The 27,543-nt window shown below is 36.3% G+C and overlaps 1 protein-coding gene across 3 annotated transcripts in view; it reads left to right on the top strand.

The window, feature by feature from the left end:
* Nucleotides 1–27,543, top strand: part of APBA1 (amyloid beta precursor protein binding family A member 1) — an 85,399-nt gene that overhangs the window by 39,031 nt on the left and 18,825 nt on the right. For all 3 annotated transcript variants that reach the window (XM_087957799.1, XM_087957796.1, XM_087957798.1), the window contains exons 2-4: nt 11,562–12,765; nt 20,465–20,566; nt 25,162–25,201. In XM_087957799.1, coding sequence (XP_087813925.1) covers nt 11,614–12,765; nt 20,465–20,566; nt 25,162–25,201 — 1,294 coding nt within the window. In that variant the 5' untranslated portion in view covers nt 11,562–11,613. The remainder of the gene's footprint in view (nt 1–11,561; nt 12,766–20,464; nt 20,567–25,161; nt 25,202–27,543) is intronic.

The following is a 27,543-nucleotide window of genomic DNA, read 5'->3' as shown; positions in this document are numbered from 1 at the left end:
AGTCTTCTTGGAACCTGCCAACCAAAATTATTTGCCCAATGAAATAGGTCCATTCTGGTGGGGTGGGCTATTTCCATTGGATTGTGACAGTTTTTCAGCTATTCTGGAACCAAGCCATAAAGGGTTTTAATGACCAATACCTTGAATACCTTACCAATTTCAGACAATAGTGACTAGATATTTACTGTCATAAAACAAAAAAATATAGAAAATAATCTTTATTTCTTTGTTACATAGAGATATGTATATATGGCTACTTTGCCATAGAACTGAAGTTTTAACTGAACCACGGTTTTCTCAATTTCAATTTTCTGGTTCAAGTTAAACATAAATTAACCACAAGACACTGGGTTTGCATTTATCCTAGCATGTTGTGTGGGGTGACGGGCAGCAGATATTTATAGTAGGTTAAGATTTATATTGAGCTGCATCTCAAAATGACTTTTTAAAATAAACTAATTTTACTTTTAATGAATTTTAATGAAACCCCCTCTGTGATGTCCTTTTTTGAATTCTTGAGAAGTACTGAAAAAGGATCTGTGTTGGGAACAACCTGTCCTATATTTCATACTCAAACTGGTGCCATCCCAATGTGTTGGCCGTGTTGACTGGGAATTCTGAAAATAATAATTTGAACACATCTAGATGGCACCAGACTGGAGATGCTGGTATATATCCTCTTTCGTGGATTTTCCTCTTCTAGCTTTACTGCAGCTTCTCACCGAGTATCCTCTGCAAGAATAAAATTTCTTAACTGTAATCATTATGGCTATGCAGTGCTTCAACTCAGTCTCCAAAAAGGGCTTCAAATTGCATTTGTAGAACATAAGAATAAAAAAGCTGCCCATATGTAATATATTACATATTAATATTTTCTACTTACTATTCCTTTCCCTTTTGATTATGAGCTTATATGATTTCTTTAAAATTTTCTCTTTTTGTTACTGTTTTGTTCTTCAGAGGCAGTCTCTTCAGTTAAAGTGTTGTGTATCTTTTTTGGCCAAACAAAGTATAGCATCTTTCACATATAGTTGAAATTGGGAAGAATTTGCATGGAGATAGGTTTTAACTTTTGATATCCTGTCTAGTCCAGATCAGACTTTTTTGAATACTAGTACATGAAACCCTTGATTTCATATTCCTTACTTTAGCAGGCTTCAGATTTAACTGACAAAATCTGCTAGATCCCGATTCCAGAGGGATACGCCTTGCTTCCATCTCCTCTGCCTCCTGGATGTGTGCAGTCCAAACAGTGGGTCATCATTCTTTTTCTGATTACACCATTGCTTCTTGGCTTTAGCTCATCTTCAGTTTGCTGATCCAGTGTGCCCCTTGTCCATTTCATGCAAATTAAATATGATCACTAATTAAAAAGTACCACCAGGGGAGTGGAAACATTTTCACCATATATTATTTTGGTGCAAGAAATGTCTACTGCTGAGTCCAAGAAACTCTAGAACTCAAGCTGTTATGATAGATGCCTTAATACCTGTTGGACGTTCCACCTATTGATAAAGCAGCCCTGGCAGTTAAGATTGTATTAATATTCCACATCGTTAAGTTTCTAAAGCTACCTTCTGATCATTCTACAAAAACTTTGAATCTAACAATTCTTAAATAAAAATGTTTAATTCCGATAGAGAAAAATATTTGTAACTCAGAGGGGTCCTTTGTGCTCCCTGAACTTGGTTGTTTTCTTTCAGAGGTTTCATTGACCAAACTAAGTAACATCATCAGTTTTGATGAAGTTTGGGTAATCAAACGTCTGCAAGAAAACAACCAAACTCAGAGATGCCAAGGACCCTTCAATGTTTAATTATTTTCATTTTTCTAAAATTTTGTTTATTCATGTCGAAATATAATACAGTATAACTTGCTTGAATGATACCCACCTTTAGAAATGGAGCAAAGAAAACATATCACTTGCCCTTGCTTAATGTATGGATGGTAGAAGAAACATCTTCTGAAGGAGCTAATGCTATTGAAACTATGTGTTGCTACTTTTTTCCCAATAAAAATGTTTTTTTAGCCTGCAGCATGTTTTGTTCATAAATGTCCTTTGTGAAGAATACAGAGAATGTTGGCCAGCCTTTTTATTTATTGTTCAAATTCATGTATCTAAAGGAAACAGGTGGTTTTTCTTTTATATGGAATGATTTGTTCCCAGACATATAATATTGCCTCTTCATGATTATTTAAAGATTTACTATATATTTATCAAAGCAAGGAAATTTGGAGAATCATGTTAATCATTTTTATAAACTATTCTCTCTCCCTCTCCCTCTCCCTCTCCCTCTCTCTCTCTCTCTCTCTCTCTCTCTCTGTGTGTGTGTGTGTGTGTGTGTGTAAACTGGCTTTGTTAAAATAAGGTTTCCCTACTACTGCTACTAATAACCAAAAATTAGAACTCTTTTCTGGTTTTGAGTGCCCTTATGTGAATGGTCTAAGCACCATGTTTCATTCAGTTTATTTGGTGTACACAGATGTGTCTGTTATGGATCTGCCATTCATCATGCTATCCATAAAGCTCTGCCTTGCCGCAGTTGTGATAGTGTATGATCTTAGTGACAGAGAAGTACTGTTGCATCCCATATCCTTTCTCAAAATGTATATAACAAGGCAGCATCCTACATGGCTACTGAAGAGATAATTTATACCTGCAAGAGTGGGTTATATGTGTATTGATAATCTTTGTACTGTGTACATTGGGCTCAGGTTGAAAATTGGCAACTATATATTCCAAAGATCAGGCTTTGCACATAACCTTGTACCTAAACAGCAAATACAATTTTGCATTGGAATAGGAATAATTCACTCTTGATATCTGTTTCATATTGAAACAATACAGATTGAAAATCCAGGCACAAATCTTGGTTTATTTAGTTCCTTTAAAATCTGTGACTAGTCCGATTTCTCTGAAAGATAAATATATAGGTGAATAGGCTTACAGGATTCCTGAGCAGCTTTGGATTGTAAATTGATTGGATTTATTGTGTTCAATTTCAGTCCTAAATCCTTAGTAGGATGACTACAAAAATCCATCTTTTCCTTCTGCATTTAACTAAGAGGATATTAGTTGTAAAACTTGAGGGGAATTTGTAGCTCAGCATAACTACAATGGTTGAACATAGACAGCCAGAGAAATATACACATAGCACATGCTTTTCTTGCAGTGTGCAGCCAGCAGAGGGAGTGAAAGTTAACAAACTTACCCTGTTATTGCCTGATAAATTAGTGTTAATTGGACATACTTCTGTGCAACCTGTTCCTGAACTCATAGCCTAATATTTGCTTGTTTTGTTTATTAGAATGATGTAACAGTAATAACTACATAATGATGTTTTTATTCAGGTTTCCTAAATTCCCAAATTTTAAGAGTTATAATATCAAAATATGTAGAGAGTATTGATTAGAAAATCATAAAAGTAATTTGCTATTTTGCTATTCTATACCAAGCAAATATGCATACTGATTATTTTTCTTAATCCTGTGTGTATGTTCATCCCTAGTCTGGCTATTACAGTGGTAACTTGAATCTCCTTCTTTTGTCTACCGTATGAGCTTAAACCAGGGCACACAACTTGAACCAGTGTCTCTCTGAATTGGAAAGGGAAGAATATAAAATGCATGGGAAATGTAACTATACAAGTTGTACATAACTACACCTATACAAGTTTTATTTCATTGGATTTAATTCTTGTTTTAGTGCTGTGGCATGCAATATACTATTTGAAGACTAAGTAGCTTTCAGCCTGGGAAAGAAAAAACAGATGCAGCCTTTCTTTAAACTCTAAAGATGAGCAATTCTTATTTTTAATAACTCTTTCCTGGGAAGATAGAGTAGTGTCTAAGCCTTCTGGCATATTCCCATATAGTCATTGGCCATGCCCTTTTTATAGCTGTGAATCAAGGCAGAAGCTATTCTTTTGTGTTAGCTGCAAGTTATATATTTTCCATTATATGCTTCAAGTGTTAGCATTAAATTTTTATGTTAAATTACAATGTTTTCTAGGGCAGTTTTCTCCCTTTTCCATGACTCTCTTGTGAATTTTAAACAGTTTTGAAATGGAAGAGCATGATTGTTAATTTTATTAGACAATTTAAAATACATATAAATACAGGCAATTTTGTTTCACCCTCCCCCAATTCTATTGTCCAACAGTTCTGATTACAAAGCAGTATCTGAAGTTGTCCTTGGGCTATCATGAGTTATTTATAGGAATAAGCAGCACCTTTGCATGGATTCATTTTTACAGAAGGGCAAAGAATGGCTTTTCTTGTCAGAAATGCACCTGAAGAATAGAGATTCAAAATGTTCAGCATTGGATTTAAATTTACAGCCTGGAAAAAAATAAGAATTACCTTTCAGTTAGAAAAGAAACAGTTATATTTAAAATGCCTCCAGTCACCCATTGTCTCAGCTTACCCTATCTTCTTGACTATTTATGAAATCCTATTAAATAATTTCTTTAAGTTGAATGCAATGAATGTTCACAGACATTTACATATACTGTATATAGAGTGGGTGGGCAGTCCTCCACATGCTGGGAGCGGTCTGATCTTTCATTTTCTGCTACTTTTAAATAATGGAAAGGAACTTAGGAACTTTAGCATGTCAGTTCAGTGTTGTTGAGAGGCTGGACCTGAAGTCTCTTGTGGCAGTAGAGGGGCTCTGGATTCAGCTTTGAAGAAGAGCCAAGAATGCTTCTTCTTGTCAGTGAAATGCCCTTGAAGAATAGAGAGCAAAGCATTCATTGCTAGATTTAAATTTACAACCTGGAAAAAAAAATGAGAATTTATCAGTTAGAAAAGAAACAGTTATACTGTTTATTATAGTATAGTTCATATGTAGCTGCTTTTATCCCTATCCCTCCCCTCCCCTCTTTTGGAGGAGGTCCTTCTAGTCCAGGGTGTCCAACCTTGGCAACTTTAAGACTTGTGGACTTCAACTCCCAGAATTCCTCAGCCAGCTTTGCTGGCTGAGGAATTCTGGGAGTTGAAGTCCACAAGTCTTAAAGTTGCCAAGGTTGGACACCCCTGTTCTAGTCAGTGTTGACTCCTAAAGACTGCCTGGACAAATTTGGAAGTGATTTGACATTGCCTCCTTCCTAGGGCTGAGAGAGAGGGGCTGGCCCAAAGTCATCCAAGTAGCTGGATTAGAATTTACAATCTCACTTTCTAGGTTATTGCCTTCTAATGCCTCCCGTTAGAACAATTTAATAAAGCCAGTAGCAGAAGCCTGCTTGACTTCAGAGCTATTTTCCCCACCTCTACCCACTGCTAATAGATTTGGGAGCTGTAATTGTTGTGTATATTATGTTGCTCATAAACAATTATAATTCAATTGTCCTTTCAGGAAAGCTAAAATTTGTCAACCTTTATTTTTCTATATGGGTGTATTTGGCCATATTTTTAATCTTGAATTTCTTTCCTGGAATATCCAGCAATTAATTTGTTTTCTTTTGCAGGAAGGGGAGGCAGAGGCTAAGAGGTATCCCATGTAAAGCCATGACTCTGACAAGTAGATCTCTTAGCAGCACTGGTTAGATTATAAAGACAATACTGAGAATCAGCTCCTACCCACCCACTACCCCCCCTTTCTCCCCCCTTCCTTTACTACTCTTTTTAAGGAGATGGTGAAGGCAGATTTGCCTAAATTGGGAACAACAAGTTGTACGTAGTAGATTTTATACAATACTTTTATGCTATAGTAAATGGAAAGAAATGACAAATATAACTTCCATTTTGCTGGTAACACAAAATTGGCTTGCTCTTTCCTCCTCTTGCTCACGAAAAAATGCTGTTTATAAATTCTTGATATCTTTTTCAAAGGCATTCTAATAAATTCATTTTCTTGACTAGATAGAAAAGAAACAGACATATTTTAAGTGTATCTTGCTTTTATTCCCTCCCCCCCCCAAAAGCGGGGAAAATGAGCATATCTTTGTAGAGGAACCGTTATCCCAGTTTGGTCATGGCCTATTTAGAAATTCATGGTTCTTTGTTTTGAGATCTAAATCCAGAGTGCCATTCTTCGTTAAAGTTTTAATTGTATTTAGGAAACAAGCAGACTGTGTACTCAGCTGTCTCCGATCAGTTAATTCAACCAACAGAAAACCACTCACTGCTTGAATTAAATTGGAAGGTGATTTCAAGGTAAATCTGGTGAGGCATGATAGATTGAATTAACTATTTCAAACCCTGAAACTTGTTCAGTGAGAAATCTTCATAAAGAAAGGCACATACTTGCCATCAAATTACAAGAAAGCTTGAACATTGTATGCTCAGGTTCCTTACAAGTACAGGAAAAGAAAATAATAAAGGTGACATGACCACCTATTTCCCCCATTTTGAAAATAAACATGCCTCTTCCTTTTTATTCCTATAGAATGAGAATCTCCTTGTATTCTGGCTACATTGGCATGTTCATATCTCATTGTAATCAGGCAAGTTAGGAATGAGTCCAAACCTGTGTAGGGAGGAACACTCCTGCAAACAATCATACTGCATCTTTTAATTTTATCTATATACCTTCTGCCTTGGCAAATCTGCTTTCTGGTTCCTATAAAACAGAGGTTTCAAACTCAATTTCATTGCGGGCTGCATCAGGGTTGTGTTTGACCTTGGGGGCCAGGTAGGTGTGGCCAGCTTGACGTCACTGGTGTCAGTGGTGCCTATGGTGGCCCAAGCACTCTGCCAGTGAAAATTGAGCTCAAGAGGCTGCAGTGGCCTCCTGCAACCCTCTGCCAGTGAAAATGGATCTCAGGAGGGTCATGCACGGCCCTCCCAAACTCCATTTTTGCTGGCAGAGGGTTGCAGGAGGCCATTGAAGCCCTGAGCTCCATTTTTGCTGGCAGAGGCATCACGGGCTGGTCCTTGTCTGTTTCCAGGACAGCTCTGTGGGCCAGATCTAAACACCCCACAGGCCAGATGTGGCCCCTGGGCCTTGAGTTTGACACCCCGCTATAAAATAAGGAATGAATAATTGGAGTTCCTCCTGACTCCCTCTAGATTATGCCTGTCAAACTCCCGGCCCACGGGCGGTGTCCCGATACATCATGTGACGCCACTGTGACAACCATGAGTTTGATACCCTGCTCTAGGTGAACAGGTGGAAGCCATTGCCAAAGGGGCTTGTGCCCAACATCAGCTGATGTTTCTGTTGCTTGCAAGTTACTTATGCCCTTAGCATCACCCATCTAGGCTACTGTAATGCAATCTATTTGGGTTTGACCTTAAAGAATATTTGGAAACTTCGGTTGGTTCAAAATGCAGCTGCCCCTGCATTGCATTGATTGCCAGTTGGTTTTTGGATTTAATCTGGTTCTGGTTTTTTGAATTTATAAATGGCTTAGCATATGCCAACTTCATGGCTTAGCACAGGGGTCCCCAACCGCCGGTCCAGCGGACCGGTGCCGACCGCGGAACAAGCCTTACCGGGCCGCTGGTTGCTGGGCGCCGCCATCTTTTTGGTAAAAAAGCAATTTTTCGTCAAAAAGATGGCGCCAGCGCTTCAGTGAGCTTTTCGGGTAGAAAGCCATTTCTACCCGAAAAAGCTCACCGAGCGCTAGCGCCGCCATTTTGACGAAAAATCACTTCGGTGACATCACCGGAAGTGATTTTTCGTCAAAAGATGGCGGCGCCCAGCTGACGCCGGAACCGGGCCGCGGCGTCAAAAAGGTTGGGGATCCCTGGCTTAGCACATGCCAACTTCATGGTTTAGCACATGCCAACTTCAACCTGCCAAATTGGATCTAGCAGGGAGAAACTCCTGCAAAATCCACACTTTGAAGGAGCTTCAGTGGACTTTTTTATTACAGCACCAATATTGTCAAAGAGCTTCCCTATGGTTATCAGGCTGGTTCTGTATTTGCTGGTTTTCCTGCAAAATTCTAAAGATTGAACTTTTTGGAGGGCCTTCCCTTGATTTCTTGTCGCTATCTTTTATTCACTTTCTCTTTTTATTGTGCTATTGTATTTTTAATATTTGTATGTGTTTTGTTTTACAATATACCATGGATGTCAAATGCACAGGATCACATTGCCATCACGTGACGTATTGTGACATTTTTTCCTTTGTGGGGCTGGGGTGGGCGTGGTCTGCATATGACGCACCTGGCCCGCAGGCCGCCAGTTTGACACAACTGCAATATATTATATGTTTTTTTTTTGTGTGCTAGCAAGTCATTTTTTATTGCAGTGGCATGGAAATATGTTTCATAAATAATAAACATAAATCTTCTAATTATCTGCTTTTCTTGTGTGAAGGCTGTGCAGGAAATGTAAGAATATCCCCCCCTCTCCCTCTCCCTCTCTCTCTCTCTCCCTCTCCCTCTCCCCCTCTCTCTCCCAAATTACAAAATAAAAATACATTCCAATCTGTATGTAAAGTATTGTATGGTCACTGCATAAAGTAGGCAGCTGCTTGAATAAGAAATTGAACCTTGACCACTGACGCCAGTCATCAACTACAATGCAAATTTGATGCCCTTTGGGCAATTTCCCACTCTAATTTACCCAAAGGATATTTATAAAGATAGATGTAAGTGTAGTGTTTTGAGGTTCTGGAGTAGTAGTAGTAGTAGTAGTAGTAGTAGTAGTAGTAATGGCTGTAACAATGTTTGAAGATGTTAACTCTAGTAAATGTGACAGCTTCTGGCTCCTTAGTACTTGCTTACTTTAGAACCCTCCTTCCCAAACATTTTCTTTCATTCCCTGAAACAATTTATCAGAAAGTTTCAAAAGAAAATGCTGCTTGACTTTTTAAGATCCAACAGGACAGTATGTGATTAAGATGGTGGCTTGTATGGTCATTTGTGTGATCAAAGTCCCAGCCTATCTGTAGCAGGAGCAGGGCTTTAGTTACCCAATTTTTTACCTTTACTTTTTTGATTTGCCCCCTGCCATGCTTAGCCTTAGTTGATGGAATCAACTAAGTAAGTAAGTATTTCAAGTAAGAATAGCTGAAAAAATCCAGCCTCTGCTTTGTTACAACATAAATTCAGGCGGTCTCCATGATTGTTTTTTCACACAGTATTCCTTGAATGTGCATGTTTATGGGATCAGAATAAAATTACTGGTGAAGGAAGAAGAGATCTCCTTCACATATTAGAGCATTTTGTTTTGTTGGATTTCCCTTACCCTTTGTTTTACTAAAAGATTTGAGGGAACATTTCATCTTTAAACCTGCTAGCATACATCAATTAACGATTGAAGCATGTCAGAGTGTGAATCATAATGTCTTATCCTTTTCTATATATAGCTTGACTGGAAGGTAATGTTGGAACTCTTCTCTGAGGAAGAACTTCTTATATCCTGAGAGGATATCAAACTAATGGTTTCAACTACCGTGTTTCTCATATGATAAGGCCGGGTCTTATTTTTTTTTTTGAGCTCCGAAAAAATGGCTAGGCCGTCTTTTTAGGGGTGACTTAATTCCCCCCCCTTGCATCTTCAGGCGGGCGGGCAGCGACAGCTTGGATGTTGACCTCGGCGTTGGTGGGGCACTTCGTATCAGGGTCAATGCAGGCAGCACCATATCCTGGTGTGCAACAAAAGTACTTCCTAACAGCAAGCCCCCCCACCATTCCCCCCCATTTCACATGTTTTAATATAGGCCTTAATTTGGGGGGAGGGGCTTAATTTCATTTCATGCCTATAAAACATGCTGGGACTTCCTATTGGGGGAGGCCGTATTGTTGGAGAAACAGGGTAGTCACAAGAATTGATGCAGAAATTCAGATGGGAATTACCTTCAACCGCCTCTTGCTTTTCTCTACTAAATCTTTGTCTTTTACAGTCCTGGTAGGGTTAACACTCCTGCTTGATTAACTTGTCCTCCATTGGAATGAATAGCCTACCTCTGAGATGACTTGAATTGCTTTGATGACAAGATCTGTATGATGTGTGTCCCAAGGGCCATTCCATTTCTTTAAAGGGGTGAAGTTCCCAGAAGTTGAATGGTGGGTGTGAGCTTATGCTCCTTCTTCCATACTTGCTTGTCTCCATTTTGAATTCATCTACAAAGTTGAATCTATCTAGAATCTGCGAAAGTTGAAAGTGTGGAGAAAAGGAGGGGGAGAGGAAAGCTGTGAGGATGGGGTCCTTTTGTTTAATTTAATTTAGTTATCTTCAATTGTTCTGGCTACTGCTTAGAGAGAGTTATGGCTAATTACCATCTCTTGAATTAGCAATGAAGCCTTAAAACAACGTGTGCAAGCAATTCCAGTAATGAGTAGTAATGAAATTGTCTCCCCAGCACTGCAGTCAGTGGGCTTAACGGCAAGAGTAACATGTTATTTAAGCCACTCATTGTTAAATTCAGGAGATTTGTGACCCTGCGTTAGTTTTATCTGTTAAATATTTATTGATGTGATGAATTTCAAAGTAATTTGGAAACACTTTTTTTCTGAAATTGTAATAGACCATGACTACAATTTATATGTAATTTTAGTACGTGGTTTGATGTTGGTTCAGGCTCTAGAACTGTCTTTATTTATAATGTTGTATATCAAAACTTTCATTGAGCTTTGCAATATAAATATATATTTCTGCCACTTTTCATAATACCTGTCTGCAAGTCCTTAAACCAAATTCTTTTCCTAGTATCCTCTACCAACCTTTACCGTGAATTGGGTGAGGGGGGTTATTTTGCATTCAGCTGACAAGAATATAAGATACTGTTAAAAATAAAGAAATGGAGGCAGTAAAGGTTAGACTGAAAATAAAAATAAAAATTGTGTCTTTGAAGTTTTGTTATCACTTGGCAGGGGATGCTTGCCTGCTGATTTTTAACCTTTTTTAATGACTAAGTAGGATCTGTCTCTGTCCCTTTTCTGTTTGGTTACCTCTTTCCCTTGCTTCACCTCCATCCATTTTTATTCTGCCCCCTTTCCTTTCCCTTCCCTTCTCATGGCTTATCTCCATTCTGGATTTGTTGTTTTTTTTCATTTTCTTAGTCTCCTGGAGGGAAATACGTTCACCCTTGTATGTTCTGTGGGGGAAAGTGACCTACTTTGGTACAGGGCTAAGTAATTTTATGACTAGATTACTTTATTAAACAAGCAATTTATTTTAATCAATAATTATTAATTAAATGAGTATTTATTTATTTTCATCTTGTCTCTGCCTCTTTTTTGAAATTGGCTTTTGGCAAGTATATCTAAATAGGTACAAGCATATACAAACAGGTATTTCACCTGCACACATTTTGTATTTTCTTTTTTTCCGTGTAGTTAGTTTCTATCTTCTTTCTTTCCCATTTCCAATAATTTCTTTTCTTGATATTTCTCATGCTGTCTAATCAATCTGCCTATTCTATTCTGTTGGACGCTTAGTCTTCCTATTCCATTCATTCCCTCAATTGTTGTTAGTGATTTCTGCTTATTATAATTATTGATTTTTGCCACTCCAGTTGTAGAGAATTCTTATTTATGAGACTTTTTTTTTGTGAAAGTGGAAATGCGAACTAATTGCAAACTTTTTATAATTGTTGAAATGGGTTTTAAAATATCTCTCTTTTTTGTATGTAATAAAGTGTTCTTTTTGTAACTTCTTTACAGCCTCAACACACAAAATGTCAGTAGAATAAGTGAAATACCCTTAGAACCTGCCATGAACCATTTTGAAGGACCACCTGAAGGAGAGGTCAGTGATGGACTAGGAAACAGAGAAGTGAATGAATCTGTAGAGGCAGACCTAGAACATTCTGAAGTAGAAGAAGAACAGCAACAGTATGCCATTCATTACCCAAGATGTGCCAATGGCAGCCATGAACGACCTTCTAGGCAAGAAGAGGAAAGCACATTAGCAAGGTCAGCCAGCACCGAAAGTGGCTTCCATTATCATACTGACACTGCTGAAGGAGATGTCATAGCCATAGCAGAAGACAGCTATGAAGGTGACAGAGTACTCGAGAATGAAGATGAGAGTGCCTATGCGGTGCAGTACCGACCTGAAGCAGAAGAGTACACTGAAAATGCTGAGGCAGAGCATGCCGAAACCATCCATAGCCGAACTCTTCCCAACCACTTGCACTTCCATTCCATTGAGCATGAGGAAGCTATGAATGCAGCGTATTCTGGGTATGTGTACACACACAGGCTCTTCCACCGAGGGGAAGATGAGCAGTATGCGGAGCCCTACGCTGATTATGGGCTACAGGAACATGTGTATGAAGAGATAGGTGACACGCCTGACCTTGATGTGCGGGAAGGTCTTAGACTGTACGAGCAAGAGAGAGAAGAAGCTGACAACTATCGAAAGGAAGCTTTGGGTGCACGCCTTCACCACTACGATGAGCGCTCTGATGGGGAGTCCGACAGTCCCGAAAAGGAGGCAGAATTTGCCCCGTATCCTCGTATGGACAGTTATGAACAAGAGGAAGATATAGACCAAATAGTAGCTGAAGTCAAACAAAGCATGAGTTCTCAGAGCCTGGACAAAGCTGCTGAAGAGATGCCAGAAGCAGAACAAAATGTGGACACTAACATTCCTGCTAACCTGCGCCATGAAAGCAGCAATCAGGTTTCAACCAACTCTAGAGCACCTGTTAATGCAGGCGAATCAGCGCAAAGATATAGCAAGGAAAAAAGGGATGCCATATCACTGGCAATTAAAGACATTAAGGAAGCTATTGAGGAAGTGAAAACAAGGACTATTCGTTCTCCATATACTCCTGATGAACCCAAAGAACCCATCTGGGTAATGAGACAGGATATCAGCCCGACCAGGGATGGCGAGGATCAAAGACCACTAGAGGGAGATGTGAGTATACCAACTTTTGAATTGCACTTTGAAAGCAAACATGTCAGAATTTTCATTAAGTTATTACTTTATATCTTTGGCAGGTGGGTTGTGGGTATTTTATTTGCTTTGGAAACATCATGTTACATACAATAAAGATTTTTTTAAATGTGCTTTAAAATTATAATTATTAAAATGTGAACTTCCTCTTGGCTACCTTTTGATTTTTGTTGCATATCAAACAAAAAGGAAGAAAAAAATTAAGATGGCTTGCATAAAACATGAACTTTCTTGACAAGAATTCTAAGCGCTTGTGCTAATGAACTTGTTTTTGTCATCAATAGCATGTTGCCGTGCAGGAACAGAATATCACGCTAAGCTGTTGTTAGCCCTTTTGAAATATGGGACCTTTTAAATCCTCCATATAGCAGAGGTTTTCCTGCCATAATCCACATAACATTGTTCCATAGTTCTTTTGAAAATAATTATTTTTTTTGCAAAATTATCTTGCTTTTAATGTAGTATCCCTAATTCCTCATTATGGTATTTTTATTTTTGGCATGCGAAGTGCCAATTTTTTTTACTTCTATGGAAATTTAATACCGGAAAGGTGAACATAATAGACATTGGTAGAATTTTTTGTTCATTTTAATTTATTGGCTGCCCGAATCTAGTGGCTTCTGGACATCATCGTATAAAGCAAGGAAAAACATGAAAACAGTTAAAAACATTGAATAAAGCAGACAGCTCAGACTAAAATAATGTAATATACTAATAGAAGAGAATATTTATAGCTCAGGGTTGAACTGTGGGATCCTTGGTTCTCTCTGAGCTTAGTTGTTTTTTTGCAGATATTTCAGTGATGATATTACCTAGTTTGGTAATGAAACATCTGCAAGAAAATAACCAAACTCAGAGAGCACCAGTGACCCTTAATTTCAGGGATGGGATTCAAAAATTTTAACCGGTTCTGTGGACGTGGCTTAGGTGGTGGGTATGGCTTGGTGGTCATGTTATTGGCTGGGTGTGGCCAACTCAATATCACTCACATCAAGGCATGCAAATCCTCGCCTGGCCTCTCATGACTGTGGGGATGCTGCAACAGTCGTAAGTGTGAAAAATAGTCATAAGTCACTTTTTTCAGTGCCATTGTAACTTTGAATGGTCACTCCACACAAGCAAAGTACCAGCAAAGGAGAGGGAAAAAAACTCCAGACAAGTTCCTGAGATAGGAAGTCCAGTCCTGCCAAGAATGTAATAAGGATTAATGGAGAGGCAGTTTCTGTAAGCAACACGAGAATGTTTCCTTCCTCCGTTCCTTACAGGATTAGGCCAGTAATTTCTTCTAACAACCAGTTCTCCAAACTGCTTAGAATGTTAACAACCGGTTCTAGAGAATAGGTGCGAACTGGTAGAATCCCACCCCTGCTTAATTTAATATAAAAGAAAAACAACAAAACGGGGGCATTTAACAAATAAATTATCAACTTCTAGCCTGGAATCAAAGCCAAGTTTACAAAGCTTTCTGGAACCCCAGAGTGGGTGCCACCCTAATCTCTGGGAGGGATGCTGTTCCAGAGGATGGGGACAGCACAGAGAACACACACTTCTATATGACAGTGTTTAATGGAGGTGATCTGGAGACACTCTTCTGGAATATACTGGATTGGCAGAAACAGTTGGAGACAAGCAGTCTCTCATATATACAGATCCTATTTCATACCAATATTTATATGTAATAATCAGACCTTGAATTGCACTCAGAAGCCAACTGGCAACCAATACAATTCACATAGAAGTGGTGAAATATAAGCACACCGAGAGACACCCATTACTGCTCACATTGCTGCATTTTGAACCAGCTGCAGCTTCATCAGTCTTGGCTGTGAAAGTGGAGCCTCATCCAAGACCAAAGTTGGTGATATCCCCAAAACAGGAGGTCCAAACAATTGGAGCCGTGTTAGGATGGAGCCAAACTCTGTTCTCTCCCATCCAGACCCAAACAGCCTCTACATATTGGATCAGTGCATTGACAGCTTCACCTATTTCATTCAGGATGGAGATGTAAAGTTGGGTACCATCAGCATAGTGATTATAGTGTACCTCAAACTGGTGGATGAAGTCACCAAGTGCTTTCAGAAAGATACTGAACAGGACAGGGGAGAAGTGACAAGCCCTGAGACATCCCATACACGAAGGGCCATGGATGCAATCTCTTCCCCCATGTCTATACTGACTGGAACTGACCATTGCGAAAGGAAGGGAGCCACTGGAGCACAGTGCATTGCCTCCTAATTCCTGCAGCCAGTTCAGAAGGATAATGTGGTTGAAGTATTGAAAGCTGCTCAAATATCAAGGAGCCCTAGGATGGATGTACCACTCCCACCCGAAGACTCCACTAAGAATCATCAGCAAGCATGACTAGTGCTATCTTTGCACTGAACCTTGACCTGGTGCCAGATTGAAAGCACTTCAGATAATAATTCAAGATACTCCAAGATCTTTTGTAGCTGTCATTCAACTACCTTTTTCATAGTCTTCATCAGAAAAGGAAAATTTGAAACTGGCTGATAATTTTCCAACAGAGGTAATTCTTCAACAATTATCCAGTGATGACTTCTTGAAGAAGGGATTTACTGCTACCTCCTTCAAGGCTGGTGGGACCACCGTCTGTCTCAAAGGGGCCCAAACCACCAGATGAAGCCATCCCATGGTCATCTCCTGGATTGTTTTAATAACTCAGGAAAGCCAGGATCTAACAAACAGGGGGCTGGACTAACAGACAAGAGCACCTTGTTCACTTTCTTGGGTGTAAGAATCAAATTCAGTCCAAATAACATCCCAAGATTCTTCCTTGGGCAACCTATTGGGACTTGCCTGTTAGAGTCCAATTCTAAGCTAATCTGAATGACTTTGCCTGTCAGATACCATGAATATCCCTCACCACAGTGTTGGAGATGATCCTGTGGCCCAAGAACCCCAATAGGAAGTGGGTCATCCTAAACAAGGTTGTAATGCAGCTATCAGCATTATGCAATAAGGATCAGAAATAGTGATGTTTTGCCCTCTTATTGCTACAAGGGAAGACCAAATACAGACTTTTACTCAGGTTTGGTCAGATTTACTTTTTATCTTTCTCCAATGGCATTCTAGGCATTACTATATTGCATTACATTACATTGTATGTAAGTTGAATGCATTCATTTGTCTATTAATCTGCTAGGATTATTTATGGGATGTGATAAAATATTTTGGAATATAAACCAATGCTGATGCACCTTATGTTTTAGACCACTGTTTAAAAGATGTACCAATTAGGCTCAGAGAGTAGCTTGCATCGAGAAATCAAGCCAAAAATGAGGTTGCGGCTCCAAATGCTATATTGCATATTTGCTTGTTCCCTCAAAGCGTGCAATATCCATTTGATAGAAGAAAAACTACTATGTATGTAGCCAGGCAAAACACTCATTCTGTATGCCCAAATATTAAAATATAATTAACAAACAAGCAAAATGTACTCACAATACCCAAGCAAAAGCAAACTTCCTAGGAGAATGCAGGCAAAATGAATGCATCCTGTATTTTTCTTTTCTAAGGATATATTTAAGACCCCCACGCCTATGAAGATTTAGCACTTTACCGCATGTAGGTCACCCAGTTAAAAAGTAATTTAATTTTGAATGTCAGAAGGGAAGATCAGGAGCTGTGCAGGTCTCAAGGAATGGGTTCTTGGGCTCTCCAGTGAGCACAGATTGGGTATTTCGGACTTGTGTTCTTCAAAAAAAAGTGGCTAGAACATTTGTGAAATTACAGATTGTCTTTGATAATGACATTTTGGACCCTCACAAATTTTCTGATCAGAACCAGGTTTCCTTTAGTAACCATTATTGTTACCACTGTTTAGAAACCGTTAGCTTTAATACATATTATTGTAATGTCGTTTCCTCAGAAGACATTGCATTTTATACAATTACATGATTATCGAATAAAGGCATTCCTTCCTGAATTTGTGTGTCCTCTCTCTTGGGATCAACAGAGCAATAACCTCATACAGTGAATACCTCTCAGCCATGTTGAAGAAGAGTCGGTGACTGCCTTTGCTTGGTTTGCAAGCCTCAGACAGCACAGATTTGTTTTCGTGTTGTTTTGAAAATTATACACGTGGGTAATAGGGTTTGATGACCTGGAGTTTTAACATTTTTTTAAGATAACGTGTGTCTTCACCTCTTTGTGAGGTAATGCTCATTCTATTTTTAACTTAGTTCTGAATCTGATGCTAAAGTTATTTTGTAAAGCTTCTGGGTTTTTTTTTCCTACAGCAGGGACAATCTATTATTAATAAAGGGAATAGAGAAGGTTGCACTGAATAATTGAGTAGGTTTCAGGTGCTGGAAGGGGCTAAAGGATTGTGACCAGCAATATGGATGTGAGGAAGTGCTCAGCATTTGCTTTTAAAAAAAAAAGTTTTGGAGTTGCACTTCAGAATACTGATGGAAGGGCATTTTATTTAGTGCTAACGCCTAAATTGTACAATGAACACCCACATCCCAAAATAGCACGCTTTAAATGCTGTAATAGTCAGACCTTTGTTAGTTTATTAACTGTCCCCGCCTCTTAGTTCAGTTCCTTTTATTTTGCAAACTTAGTTCAGCTTCTATTACAAATAAATAATACAAAAAATAGAAATAAACCAACATTTTGGTTTAAAAATTATAGCAGCCACAAGGAGACAATAATATAATTGTGTCACATCACTTTGGCTTTTTTTTTAATTTAGGTTTTTAAACAGACAAAATTCCATTTTTCAAGAGAATTTTGAGAATTTTGTTGGTATGTGTGCGTGTATGTATCATGCTTCAACCTTTAGATGCTAGAAGTTGTCTATTGTTCGGGGGCTAGTGTAGAATATGTTACAGTCTTTATTACATAATTATACTTTTCTACAAAGTTCGGATAAATTCTTTGCAGAGCACACATGTTATCCTGTATTCAAAATTTATTTGCAGATATTTGTATTAATATGTTCAAATCAGACATTCTCTCTCACACACACATTCCTCACTTTTTGGATTTTGGAAAATAACATTACAATGAGTGCACTCATTTAGTGACTATTTGAACTTGTGAAGGCACAAGTGGTATTTACAACCAGTTCTCAGAGTTCTGTCCATGACAGCACACCCACAGTCATTTGATTGCGATCTGGGTACTTGGCAATCAGTCTGGATTTCCACTTTGCAATCTCTTATGGTCACACAGTTACAGTTGTGACATTCTCTGCTGGCTTCCCACAAGCAAAGTCAATGGAGAAGCCAGCAGGAACTTGGAAGTTGTGGTCATGTGACAATGTCTTAATGACCAATTTTTCAACAGTAGTGAGGTCTGCCATTGCTAAACAACACAGTCGCGTGATGTTGAAATTCTTATTCCAATTACCATTGTTAAGTGGGGAATACTTAGCAATATAGTTTCTATTCCTACATTTATTCTATTTTCATATCATTTTTTCCCACTTCTTTTTTCTCATTCTTGGTCTAAGACTGATTCTTGATATTCAGTATCAATAAAATGATATGTCTCACTTCATTCAGAAGCTCTCATTCTTTCAGTTTTTTATTATAAACAATTAGATCAGCCATGCTGTTTCATTTGTTTCTTTTGAATGCATACAAAGGACTAATGTTTAAATCATGTATATTTGAAATGAATATGGAATATTTGAAATTGAAATCATGTATTTTGAAATGAGTATTTAAAACAACAATTTCATTTATGCCAGTATGTATTTAACTCTGCATTGCTCACATTGTTTTAAAACATATTCAGTAGAAAAGTTTTCAAATGTATCATTGGTTCTTAAAAGAACCATGGAGAATATTTTTCTGGTTGCTTTGACAATGACTCATAATGAATCAGTTTAAAATAAACTGAATAATCTAAATGCTTCTTTTCTATTTCACATGCTGATAATAGTATTTGCTACTGTATTGCTATTATTTGGAAGCCACTAGTAGGATTAAATTCTGATAGATATAGGCTCCTGAAAAGCAATAAAATAAAAAGAATAGACAGCTGACAGCCTTTTATGGAGCAGGAGCTATTTGCTAAAGTAGAATGACCTTCTTACAGCTATTAAATAACAGAGAAGGTTAATCTACATAGGTAGCACAGCAACATCTCCTATTACTGGCTTCATTTTCAAGTCTTGAGCGTATAATACCACTGGAAAAAGCAATTTGCTACCATCTGCTAGTGGATTATTTTCTTGTTGAACAGCAACATCAAAATGGAGAATTTCTGGATGTACGACATTGAGTACCTTAGGAATATGGTAGGTAAATTATAGAAATAGAATAAATAGTGATTGATGCTGCTGCCCTGTGCATGTTTACTCAGGATTAAATCCTATTGATTTAATTAAGGTTTAGCCCCACATTAGTAAGTATAGGTAATATTCATTGAAATGGTTTTATTAGCATAATTACAAATTGTTAGTAAGATTGCATTACAATAAAAATAAGTTTGTTAATTTGTCATAAATAAATAAAGGATATAGATTATATACTTTGTTCTGCCTAATGTATGATATGATAATTTGCATATGATAACTCATAAAACAGGAAATGCATATTGGAAGTAGTAAGTAAGTTAATATTTGTGCTGGAATTTTTTGTTGAGTGAAAATATGTCAATCATAGCACCAGGTCTTGCAAGAGAACCACAGTTTTCAATAAAGGCACTGCTTATTGGTATGATGTGTCAGTGCTAACGATTCAGAGCAAATTGCCTATATTTCGTATATGGATCTGAACTTGACAACTTAGTATCAACAACAGAATTATGTTCAGGCAACTATAGTCTTGGTATACAAACTGTGTAGTATGTAAGAAAAACATGTATCAAGAAGCAGGGAAGATGAGCAGAAAGAAGATGGGAGATGCCTCCTTACTCTCAAATATATCTGAAAATAAATTGGCCACCATTTGGACCTGTATATGATGAATGGAGCAAGAATAATGGGGTAGGTGGTTTATATTAATTTTACAAACCTGTTGATTTCCAGAACTATCATGGGTAAATATTGCTAGAACGGAATCCGAAATTGATAGATAATACAGGTTTTGAAGAAAAAACATTATTTACTTATTTACATAGATTTAAAGAATGCCTGACTCCCAACAATTCTGAATCCTTTATATTATAAGAAAAAGCTAGAACAATGAAATAAAGCAGAAAAGGGGTCTTCATCAGGAAAGTCTTACATCATCCTATCCCCAGACCTGGAATATAATCCAGGTTTTCAATACCTTTTGGAATATCATCAAGGTGGAAGCCATATGGATTGGGAGGAACGAGAATTTTGGGGTACTTTGGGCTTGTTATCTATTGACAACTGCTTAAAACAAACATGGCTTTGGGGGGCATTGTATAGGGCCACCATGCATTCCTCCCCCATTTCTGGGAAAGAAGATGCAAAAATTAAAAGAGTTGCCAAAATGCTTTGAAGCACTTTCTTTAAATTCGAAGTACTGCTCAAGCTCTCAATTTTATTTCTTTATGAGTAAATATAAATCTGAATGTAGTATTGTGGAAATTCAGTTAAATTAACCAAGTTTACTATTTTTTTGGAACCCGCAATCCAATTTTGAATCCTGAGACCAAAATAGTAAAATGTTGTATGTTACTTGCTCAGAGTTTTATTTCCTTGCATATCCTGTAGTCGCCATCTCCCGATCCATCTTCACCTCAGGGTGCTGAATCATCAAGTACACAACACCATCAAGATGCCTGTGGTACAACAGAAACCCCCACCAATAAGGAGGTAGAGTGCAATATTCTTAAAAGCAGTGCATTTATTAGAAATGTTTTCCAAGTTTAATTTTATGTTTTGCATTATACAAACTGGAAATATGACTATTTTTGGATATGTATTTCTCTTCTTTAAAGATTTAAAGATTTCATCACTATCTGCAGTGCCAATAAATTTTATATTTGTCAATAAGCAGGCAGGTTTATAAAAATAGGTTACTAAATAATCCTGAAGGGGTGTTACTGAGAGTATTGCACCAACACAAATTCCTTGTGTGTCCAACCACACTTGGCCAATAAAGAATTCTATTCTATTCTAGATTTATTTATTCTCTTTTAAAATATCTTCCATAAAAAAGAAGTAGAAATTGTATTTTCATGTAACTCTACTTCCTATAAAGCAATGTTTTTGTCGCTTTGTTGTATACTGGCAAAGTTACATACTTTGTAGTATACTGGCAAAACATATCAGTTGCTTTTCTTTTCTCAGGTTTTATAAGTATAAACTAATAATGACTTTCTTTGTAATGTTTATAATATTTGTTGTGATAGGAGAAGTTAGACATTTGCTCCAAACAACAAATAAAAATAAGTCCCCTTCTTTGTTCTTTAAAGGCATCAGAGATTTTGATTCTTTGGAACCAAGTTTGTCTACTAGGTATGAGAATGCACAAAACTAGCAGCTGAAACCAGATTCATTAAGTCATTTCTGCTTCACCTGCTTTTATGCTGAATACTGCTACAAAATATGGACCCTAGAAGCAGAAAAGATTTTTAACTGACCAAAAAGATGAAAATCCAAATATCCCTATATAGTCAAACACAATAATTGAGCCTTTAAAACGGTGATGCTATAGTATTAATAATAGATGTATGCATATATACTGGGTACATTTCTCATTATGTTTGTTTCATATTATCTGGACTATTAAATTCCTTTTTGCAAAAGTAATAACTGTAACTTGGGAATATGGCATTAAAGACTAATAGAAAGTGTTAAGTTTTCTAAAGTATAGGAGAATTGCCTCTTTAAATTCTTCTATGTTTGAAAAAAAAGTATCAAAAAATGAATCTAGTAGCCACATCTGAAAACCATTCCTACTTCTATAATTACTTATGAAATTCCTCGGGGTTAGTATATTAACATTTATTCTGACATTAATGAAAATTCCAATATGAACCTGTTTTCTAATGCCTCCAGTCAAGTTTTTCTTCAATACCACAATTCAATCATTTTTCCTCCCCCACCCCATGATATTTGCTGTGAAAGGGAGAAAAATAGAATAGCTACCCCAGAACTTAAACTGGTAACTGTTGGAGCAATCTTTTGGCAAATTTCATGGATGAGTCTCTTCACCCACTCAATCTGCTGTGTTAAGACTAGAGTGGGGAACCTTCCTGTTGGTAGTTGCATTTCTTCAAAGTTCAGTAATGTGCCAGGGGCCATCTTGGAGGGCAGGCTAAAGCGAGTGAGTGAGGTCAGAGCCCAAAGTTAGCTGTGACATATTTTATCTCTGACAACCTCCCCCTTTCTGTCTTCCTCTTCATTCCCTTCTGTAAGAGAACCTAACACAACCAAGACCAATGGTTCAAGGTGATGGAGCAAGGAATAGAATAGAATAGAATAGAATAGAATAGAATAGAATAGAATAGAATAGAATAAACAGAGTTGGAAGGGACCTTGGAGGTCTTCTAGTCCAACCCCCTGCTTAGGCAGGAAACTACACCACTTCAGACAAATGGTTATCCTATATATGAATCATATAATCATTTTTGTATAAAACCAAATACTTAAGGCAAGATTAATCAGAATATTACACACAGTGCTGTTTGTTACAAAGATTATAAATTTAAACCTTTCACCATGTACATTCTATTTCAGAAGGAATCTAGACTTTTGGTAATAACAGTAGCTGGAATGAATCACACCTCTTATATCAGTTAAATTAAGTTTGTGCACATGATAGCAAGCTGTTCTCATTAACTTTATACATCTAATTATGCTGCTTTATTATCACGCCTATTGAATACAGTAGACAATTGCAATTGTATAAATTATTTAAAGGACTTATTAGTACAATAGAATCAAAAATAATTGCAGGCATGTAATGGATCAGATGATGATCCCAGTGACAATTCCTTCTGTAAAAACAGATGTCAGAATTTTACCTAATGCTTAATTTTCAGAAACTGCCTTGTTAGCAGACTCTTTTCTATTATTTGGTAGTAACTTTTTCTCACTTGGATCTTATTTTCTTATTCTAAGCTATTGCAGCATTGACAATCCTATTTACTTTCAAATGAATATTTATCACATCAAAAATTATGTATGTAATAATAACACAACTAATAACCCGCATAACTTGATTGACTTGCTTATAAGATCCTTGTGATGAAGAAGCCAATAACGTAGATGCTCTTCATTCATTTTAAGTTAAACACTAGACAACCCATGACCCATTGGGTCATAATTCAAATATATTTTTTTACCAAATTCCAGAGTGCCTTCAACAATGATAGAGCTTTTAACATGCTGGAAAAGTTAATAAAAATTCAGGGATACATTCAGAAATGTATCTGCCTTAAAAATAGCCTATGTTGAATTTTAGAGCACATCAAACATCAGTACAGGAAACATTTTACAGCATTTTGTTTTATGTCATAAACCATTTTATTAAAATGTTTATGTCATAAAATATTTTATAAAATTTTCCAACTTTCCATAGAAGACATTGGTGCTGGATTTTAAATGCATTCTGTAAGTTAGCTCATTCGAAGGTCCTTGGTTTAAAAATTGTTACACTACGATGAAGTTTCACCCAGTTAAAGGTTACAGGAACTACAGTTTTAATAGTATGTAGGTTACAATAAACAGATAAAAACTAATGCAAACTAAAAAAATGAAAGAATAAAACTAAAAACTACAAAATGCAGAAAAGGAAAGAAACTAGAAAGAAAAATAGAAAAGAAAGAAATATCGAAAGAAATAACTAAATCACAGCAAGTCTAAACAATTTTAGTAATATTATCTCTTCTCTTAGCTATAAACAAATCCTTAAAGCCTAATAATTCAATCCTAGTCAGCAAAAGTCTATTAAGGATTACCAGAGATAATAACATACTACATCTATTTTAACCTTGATGTACATTTCCCAGGACAGCTATAGAAATCAAACAAATAAAAATCAATTTTATGTTCTTTCTTTTAACAATCTTGATATTTCATCCTTTCAAATAATGTCCTAGAACTTGACTTCTTTTCATGTTTCTTTGTTCCATCTCTAAAAACGCTTCAAATTTTTAACGTTAGTTATGTAATGTAGGGAAAATCCAGTATAGGAAAGTTATCCAGGTCACTATTTTGGTTTGTTATTTGTATATCCCTTTTTCTTACTAAGACGTCCATCAGTTTCATTTGTATATCCAGTGTATCTTTTTTCCATATCATTATTGTAGCCTGTCATTTTTAATTCCACTATCAGATCAGTCTCAGTCTTGTTCGCTAAAAAATGTTCCTCTTCCATCATATCCTTTAAATATAGCCTATCTATTATGGCAGTCACTCTTAAAATTAACTTCTGGGTCTGTTGTACACAATTTTTTTTTCAGTAGGCCCATGTTAAAGTATTTTGCTCCATTCTGTATTAGTAAGTCAAATTTAAGCGTTTTCCTTTAATTGTAATCTTTAGTTCCTTCTGGTTCCGTCTAGTGTCCAGCTTTCAAGGTTCCATCCTAACATTTTTTTTTAAAGAATTGAAAAACAACAGGATTTTCCAACAGGAAGGATTCTTACAATTAATTTCAAAATCTTATTTCAAAGGCATTTTGCCCCTTCATCTGTTCTTAAGTTTCCAAAATCCAAGTTCTAATAACCCTTTTGCTGTTTATTCCAAAAATGATTTTTAAAGTCCCTAAATTTATATTTAAAACTTCTCTTGCTAAAGATTAAAGGAAACTCACCTGGTGCTATAAAACATATTGATACAAAAGTTCCTAATGGGTGAAAAGCAGATAATAAGCAGTTTCAAAAGTGATTAGAAATGGAAGTATGCCATCACAGTGTCCATAAAGCCGCCATCCATAATTTGAACAAAGATCCAGACTTCACACCCACTGGAGGTTGCTGTCTTGAGGTCTCCTTGTGCGGGGCCATTTGTGTATCATCTCAAGTCCTCTCCTTGTCCAGAGAGGAATTACAAAGTGGTGGTCTATTCAGTAACTTTTCATTCTGCCACTTTGTTAGCTCTGCTTTTAGCGGAGGCATCTTCCGTTCATTATTTTTTCCCTGGAAACCCTCAATATTGAAATCCTTGAATTTTTTGCATTATTTTTATTAATAACATCTTGTGTGTTAGAAATATTAACATTTATATACATATGTAAATCTGGAAAGCCTTAATTAATGCTAAGGGTATACATTGCAGAATAACTTATTAATAAAGAACTAATACTTTGAATCATGTTTAAGTATTTCTTAATAGGCTGTCTACAGAGATTGGGTAATAACTGTCATTGTGTGATGAATTTGCCAGGTCTGCATGAAAGGCTTTTTAATGCAAACCTCAGCATGCTTAGCTTGGTTTGATATCCTGTTTGTCTTAATTACAGTCAAGGAAGAGCTTGGCTTCTTTCCCAACTTATGTTGAAGGTAAGCTGTCAACCTGTCTTTTGTTTAAATTTAAATTAGTCTGTACAGATATATAAAGTGGGATGAATTATTAAACTGAAAAGTTTTTAGATTCATTTGAATGTTTTCTGAGATCTCTATTTATGCATAAAGAATGGAAGAACACCTGAGAAAGAAGCGGACTTTATCACTTGAGATTTTCGAGAAAGAAATGTCATCCCTGAAGGATTCATCTGTTTAAAAAAATAACAACTTTCAAAATTTGTGGATTTTTAGAAATAGGAATTGGTTAAAAGAAATAACACTGGAAAGAAAACAATAAACTTGATTAGAATAGTAGCTACTTTGATTGTTTTGTCTGTCAGCAGTTGAATTAGAGTTTTAGTTAAATAACTTTATTACAAGTTTTAAAAAGAAAAAGTAAAACTAACAAGAACAATGAAAGAAAGAAAGAAAAAGAAAAAGAAAGGAAGGAAGGAAGGAAGGAAGGAAGAAAGAAAGAAAGAAAGAAAGAAAGAAAGAAAGAAAGAAAGAAAGAAAGAAAGAAAGAAAGAAAGAAAGAAAGAAAGAAAGAAAGAAAGAAAAGGCAAAGCCAAAAGCACAGGAAAAAAGAAACAAAATATTAAAAAGTAGCTTCTGATTTTTTTTACAGCAGTTATAGCTATAGATGTAAATTAACTCTTATTCTGGATTACAGCATTTCTTACATCACATTTTTCTATAATCATTTTTTTTTCTATTCATTAAACTGAATAGAACATATGTCATAGTTTAATTTTTTTTATTTCACACAAAAAGTCTGTAAGAAGTCTCCGGTCAGCATTAAACTTAATCTCTTTTCTCTGATCAAAGCAATTAATTTGACCATCTCAGCAAGTTCTATCATCTTTACCATCCATTCTTCCATTTTGGGTAATGTCAAAACTTCACCTTTGTATAAAAATAAAGTTCTTTGACTTCTTTCCAACAGTTTATTGATTGGTTCCAAAAGTAATACCTCTGGTTTCAATTGTATATTAATCTTTAAAATCTTCTGAATTAATATATGTTATGATATAATATTACTGAGTTGAAAATTTCCAGAAGTTTTACACAACTATAAAGTATGCTAAAATATCCATCATAAATTTGAAATACTTTTATATATTCTAGACTATTTTAATTGAAATATACCAGCAATAAATCATGTTATTAAAAATCCACTTTAAAGATTATAATGTATATTTAATCCTTTTGCATATTCTCCCACTGTTCCATTTATACATTATAATCAAATTTTAGCCTATTTTATATCTTCCTTCACTTGTTTTTTAACATAAATTTATACATTTAATAATAACATGTTCATCCTTTGTACACAGTTCTATTTCAAACTCAGTCTTAACACTGAGACCAATACCTAAATCTTTCTAATAATTGTACATGAGAAAACCATTGACTAGAGTCTTCTTCTTCCAATATTCTCTTTATTTTATTTTGGATTCTTCCTGACAAAAATTGCAATATCACCATAAATTAGTCATTTGTATTTACTTATCATTTTTTTTCAGTGAAATTCTTCTAGTGCTAAGAGCTACAAAGATATTTTTAGGCACAGTCTGGGTTCATGTCTGTTCCATATTTTCAATATTGCACATCTAACAAAATTATTTTTAAAATCTACATTAATCTTAGTTTTATTATATCATAAATATCCATGCCTTCCAAATCTCAGATCATGTTCTTCTAGTTGCAAAAGCCCTGTTTACAGCAACATCCACTCTTTCATCCAAACTATAAACGGCAACCTGCAAAATATAATCTCAACTCAGGTAACCCCAGTCTTGCTTTTTGTTTTTTTGTATCTGGTAACACCTTATATCTAACTCATGATTTTTCCCCTGCCACACAAATTTAGATATAATTTTCCACATAATTGATATACAATGATCAAGTGAATATTGTCCTAAACAGAACTTTTGTAAAAAAAATAAAATACAAGCTGAATAGTCAAGACCTTATGGATGATCCAAACTCAGTCAAGGACCTTGGAATACTCATCTCTAATGATCTAAGTGCTAGAGCCCACTGTAACTACATAGCCAAAAAGGCATTAAGAGTTGTTAACCTAATCCTACATAGCTTTTTCTCTGATAATATCACACTACTAACTAGAGCATACAAAAAATTTGCTAGACCTATACTTGAATACAGCTCATCTGGAACCCACATTACGTATCTGATATTAACACAGTTGAGAAAGTCCAGAAATATTTCAAAAGAAGAGTTCTCCACTCCTCTACGCGTTGCAGAATACCTTATGCCACCAGACTCGAAATTCTAGACCTAGAAAAGCTAGAACTACGCCGCCTTCGGTCCGATTT

The sequence above is a fragment of the Notechis scutatus genome, chromosome 2 (assembly GCF_049901735.1).
Source record: "Notechis scutatus isolate UNSWTSFEM ecotype Mainland chromosome 2, rNotScu1.2, whole genome shotgun sequence".
Classification (NCBI taxonomy): Eukaryota; Metazoa; Chordata; class Lepidosauria; order Squamata; family Elapidae; genus Notechis; species Notechis scutatus.
Note: the sequence above shows the minus strand (reverse complement) of the source record. Positions and strands in the feature narration are given on the sequence as shown.